The sequence below is a fragment of the Pelophylax lessonae genome (genome assembly GCF_965119305.1).
Source record: "Pelophylax lessonae genome assembly, chromosome: 6".
NCBI lineage: Eukaryota > Metazoa > Chordata > Amphibia > Anura > Ranidae > Pelophylax > Pelophylax lessonae.
Genome location: NC_138773.1, coordinates 146,406,588 through 146,433,492, shown reverse-complemented (window position 1 = coordinate 146,433,492; position 26,905 = coordinate 146,406,588). Strand labels below are relative to the sequence as shown.

The 26,905-nt window shown below is 41.7% G+C and overlaps 1 protein-coding gene across 2 annotated transcripts in view; it reads left to right on the top strand.

Annotated features, from left to right (window-relative positions):
* Window positions 1–26,905, top strand: part of CLEC16A (C-type lectin domain containing 16A) — a 1,483,716-nt gene that overhangs the window by 121,645 nt on the left and 1,335,166 nt on the right. For both annotated transcript variants that reach the window (XM_082262146.1, XM_082262145.1), the window contains exon 4: window positions 8,575–8,723. In XM_082262146.1, coding sequence (XP_082118272.1) covers window positions 8,575–8,723 — 149 coding nt within the window. The remainder of the gene's footprint in view (window positions 1–8,574; window positions 8,724–26,905) is intronic.

The following is a 26,905-nucleotide window of genomic DNA, read 5'->3' as shown; positions in this document are numbered from 1 at the left end:
AATCTATCATAACCAAATGGAAAGAACATGGCACACCAGCAAACCTGCCAAGAGACGGCCGCCCACCAAAACTCACGGACCGGGCAAGGTGGGCACTAATCAGAGAGGCAGCACAGAGACCTAAGGTAATACTGGAGGAGCTGCAGTGTTCCACAGCTGAGACTAGGAGGAGCTGCAGAGTTCCACAGCTGAGACTGGAGTATCTGTACATAGGACTACAATAGGCCGTACGCTCCATAGAGTTGGACTTTATGGCAGAGTGGCCAGAAGAAAGCCATTACTTTCAGCAAAAAACAAAATGGCACGTTTTGAGTTTGCAAAAAGGCATGTGGGAGACTCCCAAAATGTATGGGGGAAGGTGCTCTGGTCTGAGGAGACTAAAATTGAACTTTTCGGCCATTGAAGAAAACGCTATGTCTATCACAAACCCAACACATCAAATCACCCAAAGAACTCCATGTTTTCCAGCAGCCGGGACTGGGAAATTGGTCAGATTTGAGGGAATGGTTTATGGTGCTGAATACAGGGTATTCTTGAGCAAAACCTGTACCACTCTTGTGTGATTTGAGGCGAGGACGGAGGTTCACCTTCCAGCAGGACCATGACCCCAAACACACTGCTAAAGCAACACTTGAGTGGTTTAAGGGGAAACGTGTAAATGTGTTGGAATGGCCTAGTCAAAGCCCAGACCTCAATGCAATAGAAAATCTGTGGTCAGACTTGGTTTGCAAACCATCCAACTTGAAGGAGTTGGAGCAGTTTTGCAAGGAGGAATGGGCAAAAATCCCAGTGGTAAGATGTGGCAAGATCATATAGACTTATCCAAAGCAACTTGGAGCTGTGATTGCCGCAAAAGGTAGCTCTAAAAAGTATTGACTTTAGGGGGGTGAATAGTTATGCACATTGGCTTTTTCTGCTATTTGTCCTTTTTGTTGTTTGCTTCACAAAAAAAAAAAAATCTTCAAAGTTGTGGGCATGTTCTGTAAATTAAATTAAGCAAATCCTCAAACAATCCATGTTAATTCCAGGTTGTGAGGCAACAAAACACGAAAAATGCCAAGAGGGGGAATACATTTACAAGGCACTGTAGCTGGCAAAGCATCATCACATTTTTTTTTTACAGAGTCTCAATCCTATAATCCATTTCTGTAGTGTTCGTTTTAAGTTGCTCAATGTCTTGTTTAAAGGCCTGGTCAATCCTGCTATTAAAACGCTCCAAGTTCTCTTTAGTGGGGTCAGATATCCCTGTCTCCAAATAATTCAGCAATCTCATAGCCCTGATCTAGTGATACAATGGAGCAGGGAGAGACAGGGATGGAGTCACTCCCCACCCTAGGAGAAGGGGATAGGAGACATTGCAGGCTGGTGCCCGCCGACACTGTGACCTAGCCTGTGGCAAAGACGGGGGAGAATCGCCCCTTTAGCTGGGTATTTAGCTGCGGCCCAGACGGAGCTAGAGAGCGGCACCTCTTCACTCCTCCATAGTCAGACCACGCCCCCCTTGAAGGTCTTTTTTGACATTGCCCGCTGTTATGGGTAAAGGCTGGACTCCTGGTATGATTCAGAGTCCTGCGGTGCAGTATTTTTTGACGGAAAAAAAAAAAAGATCTCAGACTTTGGTCATTCTCCCTGTGGCCACTGGGGGCAGTGTGCTGTTTGGTCTTGCAGGGTTGTGCTGTGTGTGTGTCAGGAGTATTGGGCTACAGTTTTCTCCTCCAGCCACTAGAAGGTGCAGGGTTGCTTGGTATTGCCTACTTTTGTGCATGGGGGCAGGAAGTAGAAGGGTGAGCATTTTTGCCTATGTTTGAAGTTGTATGTGGGCTGAAGGATCAGTTGGGTTTCACTTCGATATCAGAAACACGGAGTAATCTATGGCTGGATAATGAGGTGCGAGTACTACGTATGGGGGAGCTGCGTGACCAGACAGGACATGATTATATACTGCGTTGGAGCATAATCTATATACTTGCTGCCTTATCCATGGAACTTGTACAACTGTTTTTTCGATACAACTCTGCAGAGGTATCAGTGCTCTTCAAGGAGTTGTGTCTTTAGAGTAGAGTGCATTTGATCCGCAGGAGCTTACATTGAGGCTGCACTAAAGCAGCTTAGAGGCTGCATTCAGGAAGGCTTGGATGCATATGTGCTTGGCTAGTCCTGCAAGGCTAGTATGGGGCCAAGTGTAGTTGGGCAGGTGCAGCATAATATGATATACCTGTATTATTATAGAACTGCATACTTACTTGCATTGAACGGCAATACTTGTGCTTGCATTGAATTGCGTATATACATGCTTACTTGCATTTATTTGTGTACGTACATGCTTACATTGAACTGCAATACATACATGCTTGCATTGAACTGCAATACATACATGCTTACTTTGCATTGAATTGCAGTACTTACAGAAATTGCTTACTTGTACAATCTGCATATGTGCATGAACTTGTATAACTGCATACCTGGGTATCTACATAACTGTATACCTGTGTATCTGCATACTTACATACCTACGTGGTTGCATAGCTGTAGACCAACATGGCTGTGGTTTGCATCCTTAGGGGAATGCGTACTAGGTTTTGGCAAATATAGTTGCTACATTATTTACCTCTTATACGATTTGAGTGGTCCCAGAAGGGGGAGGCAGGTGCAAGTGCAGGATCACTGGACCCGGGTGGGAGGGGGGTGTAATCTGGGTCACTGAATTTGTCTGGCACGGGAGCTATTCTTGCTGGCAACATTGGCAGCTGCAATGGACTGCACAGCACCCCGCCACCCCCACATCAGTCTAGAGAGTGTGACTGCACTGATTACACACAATATTCCTGAAGCGCAGTATTCCCCCCAAAAATGAATGTAACCCTGGTAAGTGGTAGGCTGGCCTAGCTTAGGTGAACTTGGTACACAGGCCTATGTATTAGGCCAGAGACCCGCTTTGGACACTTCTGGTCCGGCTGGACTTATTGTCTTGGGTCCAATACTGTATCCTGCTTACGATCCTTAGGGTTGAAGGATTGGCTATTGAAGCCCAGATCTGGAAAGATAGGGGGGTCCTGTTCTCTCCACAGTATTGAGTGCCAGGAAGCCAGCTTCAGGGAGCTTCTATTACAGGACCTGAGAAATTTATTCAGCTCTATCCATTTATTTCCAGAGACTTTCTTTCTCACACCCTGATTCTTATTTTGTGCAGGGCTCAACGCGGACAGTCCTGCCTATCAGGCCACCTTTGTGTCCTTGGGACTTGATCTTAACCTTGGCTAGTATTAGATGAATGAGTGGCCCATCTGATTACATGCACCACACCCTAAGTTTTGTAACAAAATAAAGCAGTTTGTGGTGTTGGGGTTTTTAAGGTGCTATTAACAAGAATTTTTTACGACATTGTTAATTCCAAAAATGTTTTATTTGTAAACATATTAAAACATTTAGTCTCATAAAAAAATTATCATTTACATATGTCAATAAACCAAACGTCCTCGACCTGTTTCACTAGATAGTCGTAGCTTCTTCAGGAGTTTTTGTCCGGATATTGTCCACATAAGCTAGTGATAAATTAATATATAATTTATTACATAATTATCACAATGTTCACATGACAAACAACCACAAATGTATGACACAGATTGTATTATACAATAAGAACTGGTATGCTTACATTCACTGGGTCCATATAGGGGACATTTTATCCCACGTAATCACTGCACCTTTAAATGTTCAGAGGGAAACCAATAGCTGTTAGAATCAGGTGAAGGACAATTAGGATTTTGACCAAATAACTGCACATAGTGGTGAATATTAGTGTACCATAAGAAATACCAAGTGTCAGAATCTGAACAACTAGGGAAAACAAGGGATTTAATAAATATATATATATATATATATATATATATATATATATATATATATATATATATATAGGACTTCATTTAGTGGCTTTTTGTTTTATCTAATTTTGTATTGTAGTGCCTGGTATTTTCTAAATATATCTTGCATAATCAGAAATACCTTGAATTTTTCTGCTCAATCAAGGATTGCAACCAGCAGTTCCTTGAACAGCCTTAAGATAGCAGCAAATTTGATTCCTGCAAGGTGAGATTTTTTGCATTGGATCGTGTTCCGGCCCATGAAAGGGGAGGAGACATAAATCAATTGTTGCTTCAACGAGAATCCAAATGGATATATACCCTCGCGACCACATAATTTCCTGGGCTCAATGAGTCCTTGAGTTTCAAACCCTTTTTGAAATAGTTTAAGGTATTCACATATAGATGATTAAAGGAGGCTATTTTGGCTTTCTATTGTATTGTTCTTTGAAGTAATACAAAAATTCTCATATCTTTTGGTTAAAATGGTTTTGAGGTATGTATAATTCATGATGAGGTACGTATATATTCATGATGAAGTAAAATATTGTAGTGTTTATTATTATGCTAAAACATGAATAAAATTGTATAGGCACATTTTTGTGTACAATTTTTGTGTGTGTATGTACATGAAGTGAAAGTGGATAGTAATGCGCTTCAATAGTAAACCAACAATATTAATTTGTAAAACAATCAAATCTTGTAGGTGCAAAAATAGTTCACAAAATTGGAGGACTTCAGAATCATGTGTAAACAAAATACAGTTCATCAATTAAAAAGATGCAACAGGCTGAAGAACGTCACGGCCGTCTGCAGAACGGTATCGTGACAAAATGACAGCGCGACCAGCTCCTTCCGACATGTTTCCACACAAGGGGTCGTCTACTGGGACTGGAGCATGCTTGCATCTTTTTAACTTGGATTGCTGTAAGTGTATTTGCCTTTATTAAATTTGGTTTTAAAGGATAATGCACTTAGTCCCTTTCTTTCTTTTGGGAATGCATATTTGGGCCATTTCATCTTGACCCGCACCAAGTTTTATTCTGGATGCTGTGGGTGGATGTGATCTGGAGGATCCTCAAGGAGAGTGCTCCACCTCTTCAGCCCTGCTAACATGGGATCATCTACCTACTTTGCTTGAAGTTTTTACCTCCATCATCTCTGGTAAGAGTCCATCTATATCACTGGGCGTTATTTTATTACCACATTGTCAAGTTTATTTGGAGGCTCTGTTCTGTCTAACACATGTTAAGAGGCCATTCACTTCGTTGGAATTTGAACACAGTCACCATTTAAATGTGGACTCACCACTGAACATATTATTTGCACATGTTTGATTATGGACTTTAATTGATGAACTGTATTTTGTTTACACGATTCTGAAGTCCTCCAATTTTGTGCACTATTTTTGCACCTACAAGATTTGATTGTTTTACTCATTAACCACTTAAGCCCCGGAAGATTTTACCCCCTTCCTGACCAGGGGGTATTTTGCGATTCGGCACTGCGTGACTTTAACGAACAATTGCGCGGTCGTGCGACGCTGTACCTAAACAAATTTGGTGTCCTTTTTTTCCCACAAACAGAGCTTTCTTTTGGTGGTATTTGATCACCTGTGCGATTTTTTATTTTTTTTTTTTTTGATCACGCGCTATAAACAAAAAAAGAGCGTCAATTTTGCAAAAATAGCAATATTTTTCACATTTTTTTTATATGAAATTCCCCCCCAAAAAAATGTAAAAATCAAAATTTTTTAACATTTTCGGCCAATTTGTTTTATGCTACCTATGTTTGGTAAAAAAAATCGCAAAAAGCGTATTTTGATTGGTTTGCGCAAAAGTTATCGCGTTTACTAACAAAGGGAAAGATTTTTGTCATTTTTGGTGTTTTTTTTTTTTAACGCGTAATGGCGGCGATCTGCGATTTATTTATTTATTTTTTGCGGTACTGCGACATTGCGGCGGACAGATCGGACCCTTGACTGACATTTTTGACACTTTTGGGGTTACCAGTGACATTTCTACAGTAATCAGTGCTATACATATGCACTGTTACTGTAAAAATACACTGGTAGTGAAGGGGTTAACTTTATTTGAGAGGGAGGGGCTGTGTGTGTCCCTAGGGGCGTGCTTTCTACTGTGATTGGCTGTGGCTTCAGATGTATGAAGAGTGATCGACGGTTCTACATAGTAGAACCGTATGATCATCCTTCATACACCGGGGAGAATGACAGGCGGTTTGTTTACACAATTCAAATGTGAGGGGTTTGCGCTTAGGATCACTAGGTGCCAATAAATAAGATATAAACCAAAATAAGCTGCTGCAGGTATTACCTTTCAAACAATGAGACAACTATGTACCTGCGCTGCTTGTGCTAAAAACACCTAATATGTGTCAATAATAAAGTGCTAGTGCAAAGCTGTGCTGAGTGCAACCATAAAACCTGTGCATACAGATCAAATAAATATCAACCATGAATATCAATTATGAATAATAAAACATTCCATGTGAAAAAGAATGCAAAAATTATCATATGCATCAGAAAAAATTATGTATATAAAAATAAGTATATATAAAAAAATCCATAAATTTCTATAATCTTCAACCAATATTCTTAAAGTGAAAAGTCTCTGTGCTCATTCAAGTGCTTTGTGCTCGATAAATAAGAAAGTGCCAGTGCTCAGTCCAGGTGAAATAGTGCTCCCCTCTCGGTTCTCCACTCACCAGAAGCTGGATATAAAAACGCCTTAACAATGGTCTTATGAAGTAGACCCCTCAATAGATCATCAGCAGGAGCAGGGTGCCGAACCAATGCCTCTCACTCTATATCCAGGCAATACTCTCCCAGTTCACGAAAAGAAAAGGGCCATCATCGTGCAGTATGTTTAAACCGTTTATTAGCACGCAAAATAAAAATACACTTACACTATGCAGGGAAATAAACAGCCTTGTGCAAACCCGCGGGACGCCAAGCAAATGGCCGTTCGTTCCACCCGCGTAACCGGAAGCCGGAAGTGGTTGCAGCCGGAAGTGACATTGCGTATTCGGACGGCTTGACGCGTTTCGCTCCGCCAATCAGAGCGTTATCAAAAGGTGTTTTTAATCACAGCCGGTCCCATGTAAATGAGGAAGTGCGAAGCTACTAAATGAAGTCCTATATATTTATTAAATCCCTTGTTTTCCCTAGGTGTTCAGATTCTGACCCTTGGTACTTCTTATGGTACACTGATATTCACCTTTACGTGCACTTATTTGGTCAAAATCCTAATTGTCCTTCACCTGATTCTAACAGCTATTGGTTTCCCTCTGAAAATTTAAAGGTGCAGTGATTAAGTGGGAAACAATGTCCCCCGTATAGACCCAGTGAATGTAACAATAACAGTTCTATTATATAATACAATCTGCATCATATATTTGTGGTTGTTTGTCATGTGAACATTGTGATAATTATGTAATAAATAATTATATATTCATTTATCACTAGCTTATGTGGACAATATCCGGACAAAAACTCCTGAAGAAGCTATGACTATGTAGCGAAACATATCGAGGACGTTTGGTTTATTGGCATATGTAAATGATAATTTTTTATGAGATTAATTTTTAACCTTGGCTGATCTTAGAGGCCACCTTTTTAACTGATTTGAGAGACTTTTAGTCCTTTGACTCGGTATGCTTCTATGGTTACTATCTCTTTGGCGGGAGGAGTGGCAGAGCTGGCGGCTCTTTCCTGTAACAAGCTTTTCAGGGTCTTGCATCATGATGAGGTGATGTTGTGTCCTCATACATCTTCTTGACTATAGTGTTTACAGTTTTCACTTAAATCAGGACAGTGTCTTACCTTTCTGTTTTCCTAGTCAACAGTCAGCAGGGTAAGGATCGCTGCATACTCTGAATGTAGTGCAGGTGGTCAGGATTTACTTGGGTTTGTTGGCACAGGTCAGAAATCCTTGTTTGTGCTGCCTTTTTTGCATCGGATCTACCAGTCAATCATTCAAGCCTATAGTTTTAAAGTGTAATCCAATCCTTTCCATGAGAGTGCACTCTACCTGCAGGCTCAGGTTGCAAGTGGCTCAAGTTGGTTCAGGTTGCAAGGCCGCTACATGGTTTTTGGTGTATGCATTCAAAAGGTTTTACCAGGTGGATGTCAGCCGCAAAGGATACTGCCTTTGGCTGCAGTGTCTTACAAACTGCGGAGTAGATCCTTTTTGGATTGATGGGGTGATTATTGTGGTGTCTCCCACCCCTCAGTTTATTGCTTTGGGACAATCCACATAGTCATGATTATAGCCTGCTCTGTGTCCCGTGATGTGCAAAAAAGAAAAATTGATTTTTTTCTACATACTTCTCTGTAAAATCCTTTTCTTGGAGTACATCGCGGGACGCAGAGGTCCCGCCCCTCTTTTTGGAATTTCATTGCTTGCTACAAAACTGAAGCACTTCCTGTGTAGGAGGGGTTATATAGGAGAGGACTTGCTCTGCCAGTTTACATTCAGCTATAGGTGGCATATAACCCACATAGTTATGATTATAGACGGTTCTGTGTCCCGTGATGTACTCCAAGAATCAGATTTTACAGGTAAGTATGTAGAAATAAATCCAATTTTTCCTAGAATTTGTTGTTGTAGCTTTATTTTGATGTCCCCTTGCATGGGACTAAAACATATTTGTGATGCCAAAAAAACAGTTGAAATGTCCTTTCCTCCAACAGATTACTTGCTGTCCAATAATCATGTGAATTCTATTATTGTCCACAAATTTGACTTCTCTGATGAGGAAATTATGGGTTACTATATTTGCTTCCTGAAAACCCTTTCTGTGAAGCTGAACAGTCACACTGTCCATTTCTTCTATAACGAGGTAAGTGTTAAATTGATATGTTACACAGATTTGTATTTTCAGTTGCTAAAGGTTTATTTGCTAAGCATAGAAAAACAAAACTACCAAGTACGTGCCTTTTTTCTTTTTTTTTTTTTCTTTTTTAGTTACACAGAGGTGTGCATCTGATCCTTTCACAAAGGATGGGCAGCATAACAAAAGACGAATGTAATGTAACAACAGATGACTATTTATCAAAGACTTTTAAGGGGAATTCAGTTCTGTTAGCTGATAAGGTGTTGGGATGTAATCATACCTAGAAGATATAAGGCATCATACATGTACATAAACCCAGATAGCAAGGTGGCCCTTATTAGAGATGAAACTTACATGTCCCTGTCATCAATCCGAATTGCTAGCTGATAGGTTTCAAGGTCCAAGCCCTCTTCTTCAAAACCAGGCTAGTCTGTAAACCTCCTACTCATCTACAGCCCCTCCTGTTTGGGGGGGTTGCAGAGGCCCTCCCCCAGAGATGAAGCAAATACAACAAGTACAAACTGTGATCTATTTACCATGCAATAATCCATGTTTCATGTTGCTCAAAAGTCTAGCACTTTTCAAGATTATAGAAAAATAATGTAAGAACAGAAGCAAAAAGCTCATAATGATATTACAACCTCTCACAGATCATAAATATCAGAAATACATGTACCGCCTTTAAAGTGAGTATATATTGAATAGGCAAAATCAATAATGAGTGTCTAAATAGGCGAAATAACATGCTCACCAACCAATACCTTAAATTCTGAATGATATACCTCAAAATAAAGTAGTTTGCAACTATTTCTTTGGCTGATGTGAGTATGATCTTGTTTGGTTTCAATTTCTAAATAAAATAATGTTAGTAATGCACTAGGCCTCTGCACCCTTTTGATTTATTTGTTTCAAGATTCCCTGGTCTGAGTAGGGTGTCATTGGCATGGTGTAGCAGTCTTGGATGAGAGCCAACACTGGAATAGTTATCTATCACAGTTTTTTTGGTTCTTAGTAACCTCTTACGCTATGGTGTCAAGTGTATATTTTGTTACAAAAAGGAAGAGTTCAGAGAGCCCTGGGCAGTGGTGTCCCATATTTGAGTCGATTGTTGTGGTTCGAGGAAAAACCCTAGATCTTTTCCTCGTGCAAGATATAGGCTGGGTGCTCAGAAAATGTCACCCTCGCGTAGGAATTTGTAAAGTAATGACCGTGTACCTTTTTGCTACTGGATCACTGTGAGAAACATGCTAAAAGGGTTTGAGCCTGTGTTTTCCAGTGTTATAGTTGCGGATTCGACAATTGAATTGGGGGGGGTTGGGAGTGGTGGGTTTTGGTAATGTATTAAAGCTGCGCACATCCTTCAATGTCAGCAAATTATATACATGATGAAAAGCCTTATTACACCACCATCAAAACCTCCCCGGGTGTCAAAGTGTAATCCCATAAAAGTGCATCTATTGCGATGGGGCAATTAATGCATAGGTTCACCTTTTGTAACCTGTTACATGTAACATCCATATTCAGGGGGGAACATGTTGCAAATGTATTGGCTCCTTGAACCCCACTCATCCCCTGTTATGGCAGCATTTTGCCTCAATTCACTGTGTCCTGGGAATGGGAAAACTACAAGTCCCAACACTCTTTGCGGCTGTCGGTTTGTAGTTCTCAATGAACTACCATGGTGCTGTTGAGCACTATGGTAGTTCATGGATTCTTCCTATCATTCTAAAACTACTGCCTGTTCAATGTATAGGCGGACAGCTTACACAGACAGTCTGAAGGAGTCCTGCATGACACCAGCCATCTGCTGATCGCTGGTGCAATGGTTTCCAGGCTCCTAAAACATTAAAATAGTAAATACACATTTTTTTACCTATAAAAAAAAATGTGTAGTATTTTTTGTTAAAAGGTGAACTTAAGTAGGACTCTAGGTTCACAAGGGGCGTTGGATTTCATATTGTATGAGGCAAGGGGAGCAATTTGTGCCGCACAGTATTTATATGATTTGCAGCTTTGCTAGGCCCCCTGAAATCACAGGCAAAATACAGTTTTTGGATATTTCCAGTCTTCTGTCGTGCCAGATAATTTTTATGCAGACCTGTTGGATAGATCAAAGAATATACACTATATTACCAAAAGTATTAGGACTCCTGCCTTGACACATACATGCACTTTATTGGCTATCCAGTCTTAGTCCGTAGGGTTCAATATCAAGTTGGCCCACCCTTTGCAACTATAACAGCTTCAACTCTTCTGACAAGGCTGTCCAGGAAGTTTAGTAGTGTGTCTATGGGAATGTTTAACCATTCTTCCAGAAGTGCATTTGTGAAATTAGGCACTGATGTTCACGAGAAGGCCTGGCTCGCAGTCTGCGCTCTAATTCATCCCAAAGGTGTTCTGTCGAGTTGAGGTCAGGACTCTGTGCAGGCCAGTCAAGTTCCTCCACCCCAAACTCACTCATCCATGTCATTATGGACCTTAATTGTGCACTGGTCCAAATCATTTGGTGGAGCGGGATTATGGTGTGGGTGGTTTTCTCTTTCATTCATTGAAGGACACCGCTCCTGATTCTTCTTAACCACTTGCCGACCGCCGCAAGTACACATACTGCGGCGGTCAGCCCCGGCCAGGCAAAGTGACGTGTATATATACGTCACTAGCCTGTCACCGGCTTGTGAGCCAATAGCGGGCGAGCGCGCGCCCGCCCCGGCTCGTTCCCTAAGAAGTTAGTGCGTGTGACTGGCGGACCCGATGTCCGCCGGTCACTCGCGATCGTTCGCCCGGGAAGGGAGAAAGGCAGGCGGCTAATGTAAACAAGCCGCCTGTCATTCTCCCCTGTGTAAAAATGGAGATCAGACGGTTCTACTATGTACTACTAAGTTCTACTCTACTTACACTAGTAGCCATGTCCCATCACAGTTAGAAGCACGCCCCTATGACACACTTAACCCCTCCCTCTCCAATACAGTTAACCCCTTCCCTGCCAGTGTCATTTTTACAGTAATGGTGTATATGTATAGCACTGATTACTGCAGTAATGTCACTGGTAACCCCAAAAGTGTAGAAAATGTCAGTCAAGGGTCCGATCTGTCCGCTTCAATGTTGCAGTCCTGCAAAAAAAAAAAAAAAAATCGCAGATCGCTGCCATTACTCATTAAAAAAAAAAACACCAAAAATGACAAAAATCTTTCCCTTTGTTAGTAAACGCGATAACTTTTGCGCAAACCAATCAAAATACGCTTTTTGTGATTTATTTTTTTTTTTACCAAACCTATGTAGCATAAAACAAATTGGCCGAAAATGTTAAAAAATTTTGATTTTTACATTTTTTTTTTGGAATTTCATATAAAAAATGTGAAAAATATTGTTATTTTTGCAAAATTTACGCTATTTTTTTGTTTATAGCGCATGATCAAAAAATCGCACAGGTGATCAAATACCACCAAAAGAAAGCTCTGTTTGTGGGAAATAAAGGACGTCAAATTCGTTTAGGTACAGCATCGCACGACCGCGCAATTGTCCGTTAAAGTCACGCAGTAAAAAATCGCAAAAAAAAACCCTGGTCAGGAAGGGGGTAAAATCTTCCGGGGCTTAAGTGGTTAGCCATTGGTTTTTTACGGCCCCCTACAGGAGTAGAACACTAGGCAGGAAAAAGCTTGACTACACCTATGGGCAGTCCCAGGGGATATACACCCACTCTCCGCTATAGGCACTCAAACTTTTTTCTGCCTATTCAGGAGTCTGATTTGGTTCTGTCCATAAAAACTGGAGTATCAGGACCTGACTCGGCATCAGCCACAGTGTTTTTTCCTCTGGAAAAACTTCAGACCTTGCAGGAGGCAATTCAGCTTCTGTTGTTCAGCAGTTGGTCATCCCTCCTGGCTTGCAAGCTGATGCTGGGCCTGTTTTGATTAATCACTTAATCAGATAATTAACCTTAAAGTGTGGTGTATAATTTAGTTAATATGTAAAGTTTTTTTAATAAAGTTTTTTTTTTCTGCCTAGTCAAGAGTAAGAACCTAGTTCCCTGCCGGGATCTCTGGTCCTGGCATTTTTTTTCTTTTTACATGACTTTTTTTTTTCTTTGAGATCTACAATCACCTGCCGGGCTACACGACTGGCTGGATAACCCCCTCATTAGTAGGGTCAAAACAACATTAGTTTTCGACCACAGTGACCGGAAAAATCGAAGGAGCAAAATAGAAAACTTCTTGGTCAAAAAGGAATTTTCAGACAGTGTTATGTGGTTTTTGTTCAGAATTACATTCATTTTAAAACGGAATGCTAAAAAGCAAGTGAAATTTTCAAACAACGTTCTTTCGTTCAGCGAATGTACAAAGATTTTTCATATAGATATTCCCGTCTGAAAATTGATGTGTAAACGCGATTTACGTTGTGAATTTAATTTTAATGCTTTTATTTGACCAATTTGTTGTTGGGAAGATTCAACAATGAAAATTGCTGCAAAAATGCTCTACATTCTTTTATGCAGCTTCTCCATTAAAGTCAATTGAATAAAAAACACAAACAAAAATGTTTTGTGTTGAAAAAAAGTCATTGACCTATTCTAAATACAAAGTGGCTGAGATGTGAATGTGTCCCATAAGAAACCATGTTAAATGAACTGTAGTGCGTTTATGCAAAAAGCACCAAAAACGCATAGGTGTGAACCAAGTCTAAGATGTTTAGTAGCAGCAGCATGCTGCTTTTTTTGGATCACCTTTCATAATGGGGTTCAAAAAACTAAAATTAGCCCTTTATAGTACAAAAAAGCAGGCGATTGCTACTATAAGGGGTTCCTTTATACTGTGAAACAGTGAAAATAATAATATATATTACTTATATCAATAATAAAAAATTCACCCAAATGTAGGATATATGGGGATTTTTTACAAGGAGTCAGGCATGAAGCTATATGAAGTATGGAAGGGCGATATAAATCTTTTATATTAAAGTAGTACTAAAAGGAGAGAATTTTTTTTGGCATAATCATTTTAAATCTAATACTGGTAAAAGTTTACTTTAAATATAATTGTAATGCCTTATATTACCTCCAGTCTATCAGCATCCGCCTACTCTGGGTTCAGATGCTGAACTTCCCTGCACAGCCTTTAAAGGGATTTTTTTTTTTTTTTTTTTTAAACAACAAACATGTTATACTTACCTGCTCAGTGTAATAGTTTTGCATAGAGCAGTCCTGATTCTCTTTTTCTGGGGTCCCCCACTGATGCTTCTGGCTCCCCCTGCCTTCAGAGTGACCCAATAGCTAGCTGCAAAGTTTAGTATAGTGTCCTTATAGCAAGGTAAAAAAACTTCTGCCCTTAGAACCACTCACTTTCTGCCCAGGACTACATGTTCCATAAGGCATTGCTCCTCACACATTCACAAGTTCTCAGGCACTTATTGACTTGTATGGATGATGTACTGAACTCTGTTTGCTGCATTGTCGTCTTTTTTTTTTTGTTATTTTTATTAGGTTTGTACATGGTAAAATACAAATGAACGAGAGTCTTACATTACCAGTAATTTGTATCTAACAATGTGTCACAAGAAAGTAGACAAAACAAATACAAGAACTGTTGTATAGTCCAATGAACTTAGCCAGATTTAAACAATAGATTTGTAGTTCAAAAGAGAAGGAAGAACGAAGGAGACGAATAAGAGAGAGAGGATGGAGTTGTTAATAAAGTAGGTATATACAACCTCTAGGTTCTCAAAGCTGTAACATATCATAACATACCATAATTTTGAATTTCTGACTAGTGCCATCGTGTCAGGAACCTCAAATGATTATCAGTTTGCCATAGATTGGTATATGTTGCTGCCTTATGGGATGCAGAATTTTTTTCCCATGTCATCCACCTTTTGTCAAATTGGGTGTTCTTATCTTCATTGTATGCCAGTATGTTTTCATATTCATAGGAGTCGTTTACTGATGGGGTCAGGTTAGATTTCCACACTATTACTAATCTAGCTGCATAAAGTATATGCATTATTATAGTTCGGTAACTAGGTGGGTACTCCTGTAATTTTGGCAATTAGGCTGGCCATACACTATACAATTTTCTTATTCAATTTCCTTTAGATTTACCTTAAACTATGTAGTGCAAGGGCCTGCCTGACTGCATACAAATTGAAAGTGTTTAGGTTTGACCCTATATTACATGGTTTTGGTAAATCTAAAGGAAAGTTGAACAAGAAGATTGTATAGTGTATGGCCAGCCTTAGTCTTGCTATGCTGGACCAAAAACTACATAGAGAAATGCAGAACCATAACCTATGGGTCAAGATTCCTACTTGTCCGTGTGACGAACGTCCATTTGCTGGAACGTTCGTCACGGGCTACTGGAGGAGTGTGGAAGCCAGCCTCCTGCCCACGGACTATGGGCCCTGGCTTGTAGGGGAGTGCACCTCTGTGTGGGGTATATGCTGGGGGACATTGGGAGTAGTGTTGCTTTGGACTCAAATCCATGTCACCCCAAGATACAGACTCAGACTGGGATCAATGTTACAGGCCTAAAGCTGCCTGTTGCAGCAGAGGACTTCTCCACACATTGAGGTCTAAAGAGATGCTGGTGACGTCTACTGTGGGGATGTGTATTGACCGTTTATAATAAGGTGTGTTGAAGGTGGAGACGTGCAGTCTGAGAGCCTATGTCTTCTGCTTTCATCTGTTTAGAGGTGAGGTGTGTTCAAGCTTCTAGGAATGTGTATTTGGTTATGTTTTGGGCTAGTTTGTTGAATTAATTATGATAATGTTGCAATGTCATTCACCTGTGTCTGTCCAGATTGCCAGGTATGTTAATTATGTTCTGTATACAATGCATTTGCGTGATGTAATCAAGCTCCTAAAACTGGATATATATTGGAAGTTGAGTTGGTGAATAAAGTGTCATTTGTTTTAACCTTCATTGAGCTTCGGCTAATATTTGGGGGGAATTGAGGGGCCTGGTCACTGCATCACAAGAGAGTCTGGAGACCAAAGACAGAAATACTTGGTCCAAGTATTGGGGATCTGTTACACTGGTGGCAAGCGGTGGGATTCTTCTCTGAATAGATCCCAATCCAGGAATGCAGTGAGGAGCCCAGCAGCATCTAGGTCTAAGGAGGAACTCAGGAGATGGAGCGAGCTAGCCCCCGGGTAGTGTACCCATATGAGGTGGAGTTCCAGCGGAGACTACAAGACATGCTGGCAAAGGAACAGGGCCATATGTCAGCCAAGGACAAGGGGAACTGGAGAAAATATGTAATGCAAGAACTCTGGCAGGAGTCCATGGAGGTAGCACAGCCTCGGCAGAAAGAGAAGCTTCCAAGTACAGCGCAAAGCTTGCAGGAACAAGTGAGCCAACGGATGTTTATCCTAGGAGAACAACCCTTGACGCAGTGGGAAAGGCACCTTGAGTGCCTGGTCCATAGAGAAATTATGCTGGATGACTCGTACCTGGCACTATGGTGTTCCAAGTATTGGGGATCGGTTACAGTCTGCATTCCCTCCAGCAGAGATTAGATGAACAGTATGTGAACTTTGCTAGCATATATGGCGTCCTGTACCATCTCAAATGTATTTTTTGTGATATCCCCCTGAAGCTTCAGCATTTAGTGTATGTGTGGTTGAATCTTATGGCTTTGAGCCATTGGTCTTGGGTGATAAGTAGTTGTTTTGGTTTTTCAAGGGATTGTTTGTGCTGTAGTAGGTTATATATCAGGGTTATCCCCTTAACTGGAAGGCTTTTGCGGAACTACAGAGACAGTAGCTGTTATGGTAGAGAAATATGCTGTAACCTATACAGGAACAAGATGTGTGGGCGACAGTGTGGTCTAGATGTGTCATGCCATCCCCCCCAGATAAAATTATACAAAAAGGAGAAATTGGTCCCAATGGGGTTTGAACGAGGCATACACATATACAAGGGATTAAGAGCCGGTTCACACTGGGGCGACTCAAAGTCTCCCTGACTTTGAGCCGCCCCGTGCAGCACGACTTCATCGCGGCTTGCAAACTACTTCTATGATAAAAGTCAATGCAAGCCGCTCCGATGTCGCCCCGAAGTAGTGCAGGAACCTTTTTCTAAGTCAGAGCGACTTGAGTCGGTTCCATTGCATAGAACGGAGCATGATTTGTCAGGCGTCCAAGTCGCCTGACAAGTCGTGGCAGTGTGAACCGGGTCTAAGAGACAATGAAATGTGATATTCTATATGAAGGGATACATTTTATTAATAAACATGTAAAAAAAAGGGGTGAGTGAACTACAAATCACTCAAACCACATAAAAAGCATCATCTCAATGAAAACAGTGGTATGCATATCTGTGCAAAAAGGTTAACAAACCAACTAAACAGCACCCAATTGACAACTATTTTCATAATGAGTTGTTTCAACCCTAGTCTGGAGTGGTACCTGCCAGGTTCGTGGTTGGTGAGTAGCTGTCCCTCCTCTGCTCCTGGACGTGGTTTGGGTTGGACGCGGGCCCCCTCCTGGGACAGTCGGACCTGTGGGTTCCCCCCCAGACACCCCCTTTTTGTTTTTTCTTTGAATAAAGCAATTTTTAATAACAGCTTTTTGTTTTCAAAAATACAGTTATGCTTTAACAAAAGCGTATCATTTAAAAAAAAAAAAAAGTGGTTTCATATAACACAATAAAGTAAACATATAAAACAGTATCAAATTCATCATAGCATTTCATGGACAAAAGAAAAGTAATAATGGTCGATGTCCATATTTACCATAATGCGTTTGTGTAAATGTACTGACTCATAAGTCATGGAATACCCTTATGGAACCAATTAGGTGTCGTGTGTGGTTTCCATTTTACTGTGGTTAGCGCCATTACTTTCGGGCCTGTGTTCTATTGGCCGGTGGCCATGTATGTGTAGTCTGACAGCCAAGTTTGGTTGGTCCAGCGTGCATTAGGAGCAGCGGCCATGAGTAGAGCCTCTGGGTGGTGATTTTGGCAGTGGGAGCTCCTCCTTTTTCCCTGGTGTTCACTCCTGTGTTTCCTTTTCCCCAGACGCAGCACTTGGATACTGGAGTCCGGCGGACAAGGCTCCTTCAGCATGAAGAAGCGCCCTCACCCATACCTGGTATGGGGAGATGTCTTTGCTGGTTTCTGGGCCTGTGGACCTCTTTTGTGACTGACAAATGGGTCCACGAAGTGATACTGTCCAGTTAGAAGATAGTTTTGTTCTTGCCCTCTGGAAAACCTCTTTCTTCCAATGTGCTTCTTTCCCTGGATCGACTGCAAGCTCTTTTTGGGGTGGTGCAAGACATGTTGCTTCAGGGTGTGATTGTCCCAGTATCAAAACGGTTTCAAGGTTTTTGTTTGAGCCTGTTCACAACCACAAAAAAAGGAGGGTAAGGTACATCCGATTCTAGACCTCAAGGCCCTGAACTGCTTTGTGCGGGTACAGAAATTTAGAATGGAGTCTATTCGCACGGTGGTGGCATCCCTAGATCAGGGGGATTTTCTTGCCCTTATTGACCTCAATGATGCTTACCTGCACATTCTAACATCCTAAGGAATTTGCTTTGCATGCCCTGAATGTGGTTCAGGCGATTCGGGTGTATTTGGCAGCCACTGAGTCTTTTTGGAGGTCATACTCACTGTTTTTGTGATTAGGGATTGGCAAAGAAAAGGGCTGTTGGCTTGTTCTGTGATCTTTTCTAGATGGATCAGATAGATTATGACTCGGGCCTATTCTATCAAGGGTCAGGTTCCTCCGCGGGCATTTTTTGCTTCTTGGGCCTTTTGTACTTCTTGGGCTTTTAGTCAGGCATCAGTGGTGCAGGTTTGCAAGGCGGCCACTTTGTCGTCATGCACATGTTCACTAAGTTGTACAAAGTGGATGTGTTGGCATCTGTGGATGCTTCCTTTTTTCCGCATAGTTTTTGAGGCTGCTGTTCAGAGGGTCTGTTCCCTCTTTAGGGTGCATTATTCAGGTTGGGCTCCAGTTGTTTTTTGTTGACCTCCTGTTTACCTCGTTGGCTATTGTGTTTAGCCTTGGGATTTTTTGTTGTCCCACCCCTCATGTTTGAAACTGCTTGGGGATGTCCCTGTGGTTCTAAATAATGGCAAACTGTGTCCATCAATGAACGAAAGAGAAAATAGGATTTTTGTACTTACTGAGTTTGACAGACACAACACCCACCCATTTATGGCGTTTTAATACTTCTGACACTGCTTGTTAATAAACTGAAGGCCTTTAGCCAAGAAGGGGATGTATACCACCTAGGACTGCCCATAGGCGTAGCCTAGTCTTTTTTTCTGCCTGCTGTCCTACTCCTTTAAGGGAGTTTTTTGGTTCTGAATAATGGAGAGTTGTCAGTCAATGAACTGGATTTAAAAAAAAATCCCATTTTTTTTTTTTTTAAGTGGCTCTCACCTCTGCTCATAGGGTGTTGGAGCTGGCGGCGTTATCTTGTCATACCCCCTATCTGGTGGTCCACAAAGATAAGGTGCTTCTTTGCCCATGTCCACCGTTCTTTCCTACGGTGGTCTCTGACTGACTTCCATTTAAATGAAGACATTGTGTTGCCTTCCTTGTGTCCCAGGCCCAAACATCCTAAGGAATTTGCCCTGCATACCCTGGATGTGGTTAGGACGATTCTGGTGTATCTGGCAGCCACCAATTTTTATTTTATTTTTTTAGACGGTCAGACTCCCTATTTGTGGTCACGGTCGGGCCAAGAAAGGGGCTGTCTGCTTCGTCTGTGAGCATTTCCAGATGGATCACACAGATGGTCACTCAAGCCTATGCAATCAAGGGGTAACGGCGCACTCTACTCGGGCGCTTAGTGCTTCTTGGACCTTTCATCATCAGGCGTCAGTGGAGCAGGTTTGGAAGGCAGCCACTTGATCGTCGGTGCACACTTTAATAAAGTTCTACAAAGTGGATGTGTTGGCATCTGCGCATGCTTCCTTTGGCCGCAAGGTTTTGCCAGCTGCTGTTTAGGGGGTCTGTTCCCTCTTTGGGGGTGTTTTTTAAGGTTAGGCTCCAGTGTTTTTTTTTTATATTTTTTTATTTTTTTTTATTGAAAATTTCCAGCATACAAAATTTATTATTTCAATCCCTCCCTTTATAGGGGAGGACATAACTATGTGCATAAAACATACAACAACCTTGATTATCCCCCCCTAAACCCCCCCGCCCTCCCTCCTCTTTCCGAAAGACATTCGGTGAACCCTTAAATTTTCCTTTTTATATTCTTGCCACACTTCCCAAATCTCTACTCTACTTTCATACTCTTGTTCTCCCCAGGGCCTTAGTAATTCTAACTTTCTTGTTTTCTCCATCCGCACCACCCATTCTTTATGTGACGGAGCTTCTATTTTCTTCCAGTTTAATGGAATTAGACTTTTTGCTGAATTTAGCAAATGGGGTATTAAGGTTTTTTATATTGTTTAATCGACATTGACGTCCCGTGAAAAAGACATGTCCATGGATCTTCTTTGACCTCTAGGTTAGTAATTCTTTTAATTGATAGCAATACCTCCTTCCAATATTTGTTAATTTTTGGACATTCCCACCATAAGTGTGTCATAGTACCCAATACCTTACATCCTCTCCAACAAAATCTTGAAGTCTCCTGATGGTATCTTCCCACTTCATCTGGGGTTTTATACCACCTTGAGATCAATTTATAGTTCATTTCCGCAGTACTTATATCTATCGCGGAATTATGAACCAACCTTACACATTTATCCCACTGGACTCCCTCTCTTCGAGCGCCCAGTTCACTCTCCCATTTCTCCACCGTTGGATGGGCTATCTGCTTACCCTCATTCAATATTTTATAGATATTTGAGATGTTATTCTTATTCTTTTCGGATGTACATATTTGTTCGTATGGGTTAAACTCGTTTCTATCTCTAATTGGATGGGATAAAGATGCCACAAAGTGTTTAAGTTGGCGATATCTCCACTCATCTAAGTTCCAAATGATTTTCTTTTTTTTTGAGCTCGGGGAACGTAAATATTTTCCCCCTCTCCATTATATCTTTTAGTCTGATATCTCCTTCTCCTAGCCAATTTCCATGTTCTTTCCCTTCTCCCGGTGTGAAAAATTTTGTGTCCTGTAGTGGAATTAATGGTGAATTATACTCCCCTTTTCCTCTATTATATATTAAATCCCACACTTTTAGTGCTTGTCATGTAATGGTGTGTGTGTCATTTTTCAATTCTCTGTATTTTGGTGGGATCCAAATAATTTTGCCTAGTTTTGTACCACTTATTGTGTTTTCTATTTTAACCCGATTTTTCCTACTATCTTTTTTTTCCCCATTCCATCACCCGTGTAAGAATTGAGGCTTGGTAATATTTTTTAATGTCTGGTAGTGCAAGTCCCCCCTCGTTTTTACTTCTACTTAATGTTGTGTATTTTATCCTTGGTTTTTTATTTTTCCAAATAAACTTAGTTATTAGTGCCTTTATTGTCCTAAAAAATGCCTCCGGGATCTGTATTGGTATCATTTGGAACTTGTATGAGATTTTTGGGAGGATCCCCATTTTTATTATATTTATTCTACCCATCCATGATATAGCTCTTGGATTTAATCTATTTATTTCGGCTTTTATTTCATTCAATAATGGGAGGAAGTTAGCTATGTATAATTTTTCTGGCGTAGGTGTTAATTTAATTCCTAAATATTTTAAGTCCTCACTTCTCCAGGCGAAAGGGAATTCAGTTTTTAACCCTGTTCTCTCTTGAGTGCTCATTTTGATACTTAATATTTCGGACTTAGTTTGGTTAATTTTTAAATTTGAGAGTTCTCCATATTGCTTAAAAATTTTGACTATGTTGGCAGGGAGATCCTTGGGTTGGAGACATAGAGCAACAAATCATCGGCGAATGCCGCCACTTTATGCTCCACTCCCCCAACCACCACTCCCTTAATATCTGGGCATTCTCTTATTGTTGCCAGCAGGGGCTCCAAAGAAATCACAAACAACATTGGAGACAGAAGACAGCCCTGTCTCGTTCCGTTGTACATGTCAAAGGATTCAGACATTGTCCCATTTATTTTTATTTTTGCTGATGGTTGGCTGTACAGAGTACCGATCCATGCCATCATTCTGGGACCAATGCCCATTTCTTCTAAAGTTCTCAACATGAACTCCCAATTGACCCTGTCGAATGCTTTTTCAGCATCAATCGACAGTATCAAACTGGAGTCCCTGTTTTTTAGCATTTGATCTATTAGTAGGGTTGTTCTAATCCCATTATCTTTCCCCTGTCTACCAGGTATGAAACCCACTTGGTCGTCATGGATCCACTCTTCCATCAGCCCTTTCATCCTAGTTGCTAATATTTTCGTAAATAGCTTTGTGTCGGCATTCAATAGGGAAATGGGCCTGTAACTTGAGCACAACGTTGGATCTTTCTCTTCTTTTAAAATAACTGTTATCGCAGCTTGGAGTGCCTCTTTACTCATATTAAACTGGGAACCCAGACCATTCATATACCCTCTTAATCTTGGGATCAGAAGATCTTTATATTGTTTGTAATAACTGATGGTGAAACCATCAGGTCCTGGGCTTTTTCCTGCGGGGGGTATCTTTTATAGCTTTTTCTATTTCTTGTTCCGTGATTGGTGCCTCAAGGAGTATTATTTTTTCCTTCTCTATTTTTTTCATTTTTGCATTTTCCAGATAGTTTTTAATCTTCTCTTCTCTATCGGGGTTATTTTCCTGTTTACCTACCCCCCTTACCGCATATAGATTTCCATAATATTTTTGGAACTCTCCTGCTATCTCAGTAGATGAGTGGACCAGGTCTCCCCCTTTATTTCTGATCTTATCTATAAAGTTTATTGATTTTTTGCCAGGTTTTTTCCTATCTTATTGCCCTCTACGTATTTCTCTCTTGCTACTTTATTAAATTCTTGTCCTAGTTTCTTGTTCTAATAGTTCATTTAGGTCCTCTTTTCTTTTCTAACATAGATCTTTTTTATTTATTAATGTTATTTTTTTTTGTTTTTGTTCTAGATCGTATGTAGAATATATCTCCTTAATCATAAATCCATGTTTGATAATCATAAGTAAATATTTGATAAATAAAATGGCTGCTTCCCTTTTCCTCATCAATAATCCTCCTGTTGGCAATATATATTGCCACAAACAAAACTGTCCCTTCCTACATTGGATTTCTGGAAACATATCACTGCTATCTCAAGCAATCCACACACTATTTGTAGTGAAGAGTTGGGCCTGTGACCATTAACAGTGTAGCGGTTTCCGCTCTGCTGTCCCTGTGTGGTGATCTCACATCACAGTCACTTTTGGTAACTGTTAAAGCCACGTATGGCTTACCCAGATGTGGATCCTGGAGGTGCTGATATGAGGAATAAGGAACAAACTAGGTCTCATAACACATACAAAACCTAACATAAAATTTATTTTTAAGAAAAGCAGATAAAATTACAATTCCTCTCAATCCCTTCTGAATTCCCTGACATCTCCCTCCAACTGCCTAATCTTAGTTTAAATATGTATTTTTTTCTAGTTCATATTTCTCCTGAATTATGTATCCCATTTACATCTGCAGAAAAATCTCATTTTACTTTGTCAAGGCTAAAATATTAAAAAAATAACAAATGTGACAAAACGAACCTAAAAATCAAAAATTCTAAAAAAAAATGTGTTGGTCTAACATTTATTTATCAGAGCCTTAGGGGGCTGCGCTACTTCCAGGTGGGGAAAGGGTTGGCTTACCTCCTTTTCTTTTTTTCTTGTGAACATCCCGGTACCCCCCATGCCGTGGGGGGGGGGGGGGGTTGTTCCGGAGTTGCTGATCCTTCTGGCTCAGGGGAGCAGAGACCTCACCGGGTTTCCTCGTCTGGGTGCTCGGGAGCCGCAGGTCTTGGGCTGGTAGGCAGGCCAGGCCGGAATTCTTAATTTCCCAGAATGTCGGGCCCGGTGTAACGTTAGAATTCCATACCCCGTGGAGAAACCATACCCTCGTCACTTCCTGTGGGAAACAGCTGAGCAGCGCAGCAGTGCGCATGCTCAGAGCCCCGGATACCTAATTGACAATCAAAGAATTTGAGAAGTGCGCATGCTCAGAGGTTAGGAAAAACTCACGGCACTCTTTGAAATTTAATGCTTGCGGCGGGTACAGTAAAACACTTCGGGTGCAACATAAATCATGTCCTCTCCTATCGCTGTAACATCCCTCATCTCCGGTAATAAATATAAAAGCGGCGGCGGGTGTATGAGACGTAAATGTGACGGCGATCGCGGCTCCGTGATCCGCTTTTATATTTATTACCGGAGATGAGGGAAGTTACAGCGATAGGAGAGGACATGATTTATGTTGCACCCGAAGTGTTTTAATATACCCGCCGCAAGTTTAACTACCGTGAGAAATCCATACCCTCCGTAGCGGAACCGGAAGTGACGAGGGTATGGTTTTCTCACGGGTATGGTTTTTTCACGGAACACCGGGTCCTGGCTTGTGAGGGCGCATGTCCGGTAGGCGGGACATCCGGCGGGGGCGTTGCGGCTTTGGTTCAGGCCCCTGGAATGCAGGGATCGTCAGCAGGTTAAGGGGTTGGTACTTCCGCTTCTGGTCCCCGGAGCGTGGGGACGCCAGGAGCGTTTTTTTCAAACGAGGAATCGTTTCTGTCCTATTTTGCTGCGCTCTCTGCACAGGATGGATGAGAGGTCTGCAGCATTGGTTGATGCAGGCGCCGATAGCAACAGCCAGGCCCAGGTAAGAGGGGTACATTTTTTCATCTTCACTATTGGGCCTTATGTGGTTTGTTCTTTGCCTCCTTTGGAGCCTGCCACTCATCCTTTTACAGTGTTTAGCTGTAGCCTATTTTTTCTGTGTACCTTGGTGTTTCAGGGCTTAGTTTGGTAGGTAATAGGGTTTTTTTCTGTTTTTATTCAGGTTAAAGCCACTGCTAAATCCAGGTCTCCCTCGGTATCATGGAAATGTCTTTCTTGCATTCCTTTAAGAGATACTTTGCCAAAACCTCTGTGCAAAACTTGTATAGCAGACCTAGTTAAAGAGGAGTCTGCACAACAATGCAAATATTTCTTTTCTTCTGTGAAAAAGTTAACGAATACTCTGAGTTCGGTCCATTCTTTATTTATCACGGTTCCAGCTGCTCAGACAGACTCCCAGCAGAGTACTTTTTCTAGCTCCTTGGCATCCACCTCAAAGTCTGCAGAGGCCAGTGACTCAGAGGGAGAAGGAGCAAGGTCACTTCCTTCCCTCAGGGATTCAGATGAAGAGCAAGAGGAGGATATTGGTAGATCTTCCAAATATAAGCTGTCTTTAGATAAGGTAGATGATTTGCTCAAAGGAATCTACACTACTCTCGAAATTCAAGAGGAAAAGATCCAGCTGTCTGTACATGATAAAATGTATCGGGGATTGGATGAGTCTAAGCACAGGCTTTTTTTCTGTGCACAAGGTTCTGACAATAGCCATCAAAAAAGAATGGAAGGAACCTGAAAAAGCCACTTTCTTCTGTAAATCTCTTAAGAGAAGGTTCCTTTTTGAGGATGAGGAATCCCAAGTTTGTAATAAAAGGCCTAGAGTGGATGCAGCCTTTTCTCAAGTTTCTCCCTGCACTGATCTGGCATTCGAAGATATGGGCCTTTTTAAAGGATGCAATGGATAAAAGGGCAGATTCACTCCTTAAGAAGGCTTGGGACTCTTCCTTGTCCAGCCTTAACCACTTGCCACCCGCCCACCGTGAAATGACGGTGGAGCGGTGCAGCCATTTTTCTGGGCCGAATTCATATGACCCTGCACTGTCGGTGGCAGCGTGTCCCCGAGACACAGCGCGTCACTGACGGGGGAAACAGCCAATGAGCATGGCTGTTTCCCACGTGATCGGCTGTGATCTAATCACAATAGTGCTGCCCCCACAATAGTAGACTGCGCATGCGCGATCAGGAGTGCACTGCGTGGTCATGTCGGTGGTGCTGTGTTCCCTAGGAACACAGCTAGTCACCGACAGTGGTAAACAGCCAATGACAGTGGCTGTTTACCGCGTGATCGGCTGTGAATCCATTCACAGCCGTTCATAAATGCAAATACAGATACCGTTTCCAGTGTGAGGAGAGAAAAGCCAGGAACAGGGAGTTACTGATCTGTGTCTTGTCATTGTAAAAGCACAAAAATAAACTTGTCCCCATACAGTCCTTAGCCCCCCCCCCCCCCCAATTGCACCTGTCACCCAACAGTCACCTCATCAGTGTCCTGAAATTGCCACCCATAAAGTGCACCTGTCACCAGAGACTTCCATCAGTACCGTCAGCGGTGCACCTGCCACCCATCGGTGACCATCGCCTGTTGCCCATCAGGGACCATCACCTGTCACCCCATCAATCATCGTCACCTGTCACCCCATCAGTCATTGTCACCTGTCATATAACCAGTGAGTAACCGCGCTAATGAATCAAAAAATTAACAGCTGCAGCTTTAAAGTGAGATAACACCAAGAAGAGCAAAAAAAAAAAAAGAAAAAAGCTGCGCTAATCTGAAGAGGCAGTTCAATGTCTCCAAAAATATGCTAAAAGTGTTATTGAAAACTGTGACCGTTAATATACAAATAAATTACAGTGAATCACAAAATTCTATATCAAATGCCGCAAATATTGAGAACAAATGTAAATCAAAAGTGATAAAGCTCACAGTATAGCCCGTCCTTCTGGGTTGCGTGGCGACGTTAGCACGCCAGATCCTATGCGCTCGTCAAAAATGACTTCTAAAGGGAATCGTCACCTGCCACCCCATCAGTCATCACCTGCCACCCCATTAGTAACCGTCACCTGCCACCCCATCAGTGATCGTCACCTGCCACCCATCAGTGATCATCCGCAGTCAACCGTCGCACAGTCCATAACAGCCACCATGTCAAAAAGGATGTACAGCAGTGAGGAGGCACTTCAGATCCTCTCCATGACTGATGAGAGCACCGGGGCATTCTCATCAGAATCCGATTCGGAATTTGAAATCGCTAATTGTAGAGGATCGGAGATGGACTCGGAGGAAGAATGGATCCCTCCTAAAAGGGCACGGCGCTCTGGAAACCAGGCAGCCACAAGGGATACACCCCAGGATCCTAGGCCCAGTACTAGCACTGCCACAAGCAGTACACCCCAAGATCCCATGCCCAGGCCCAGTACCAGCACTGCCACCAGCGATACACCCCAGGAGCGGTATCACTCCCAAT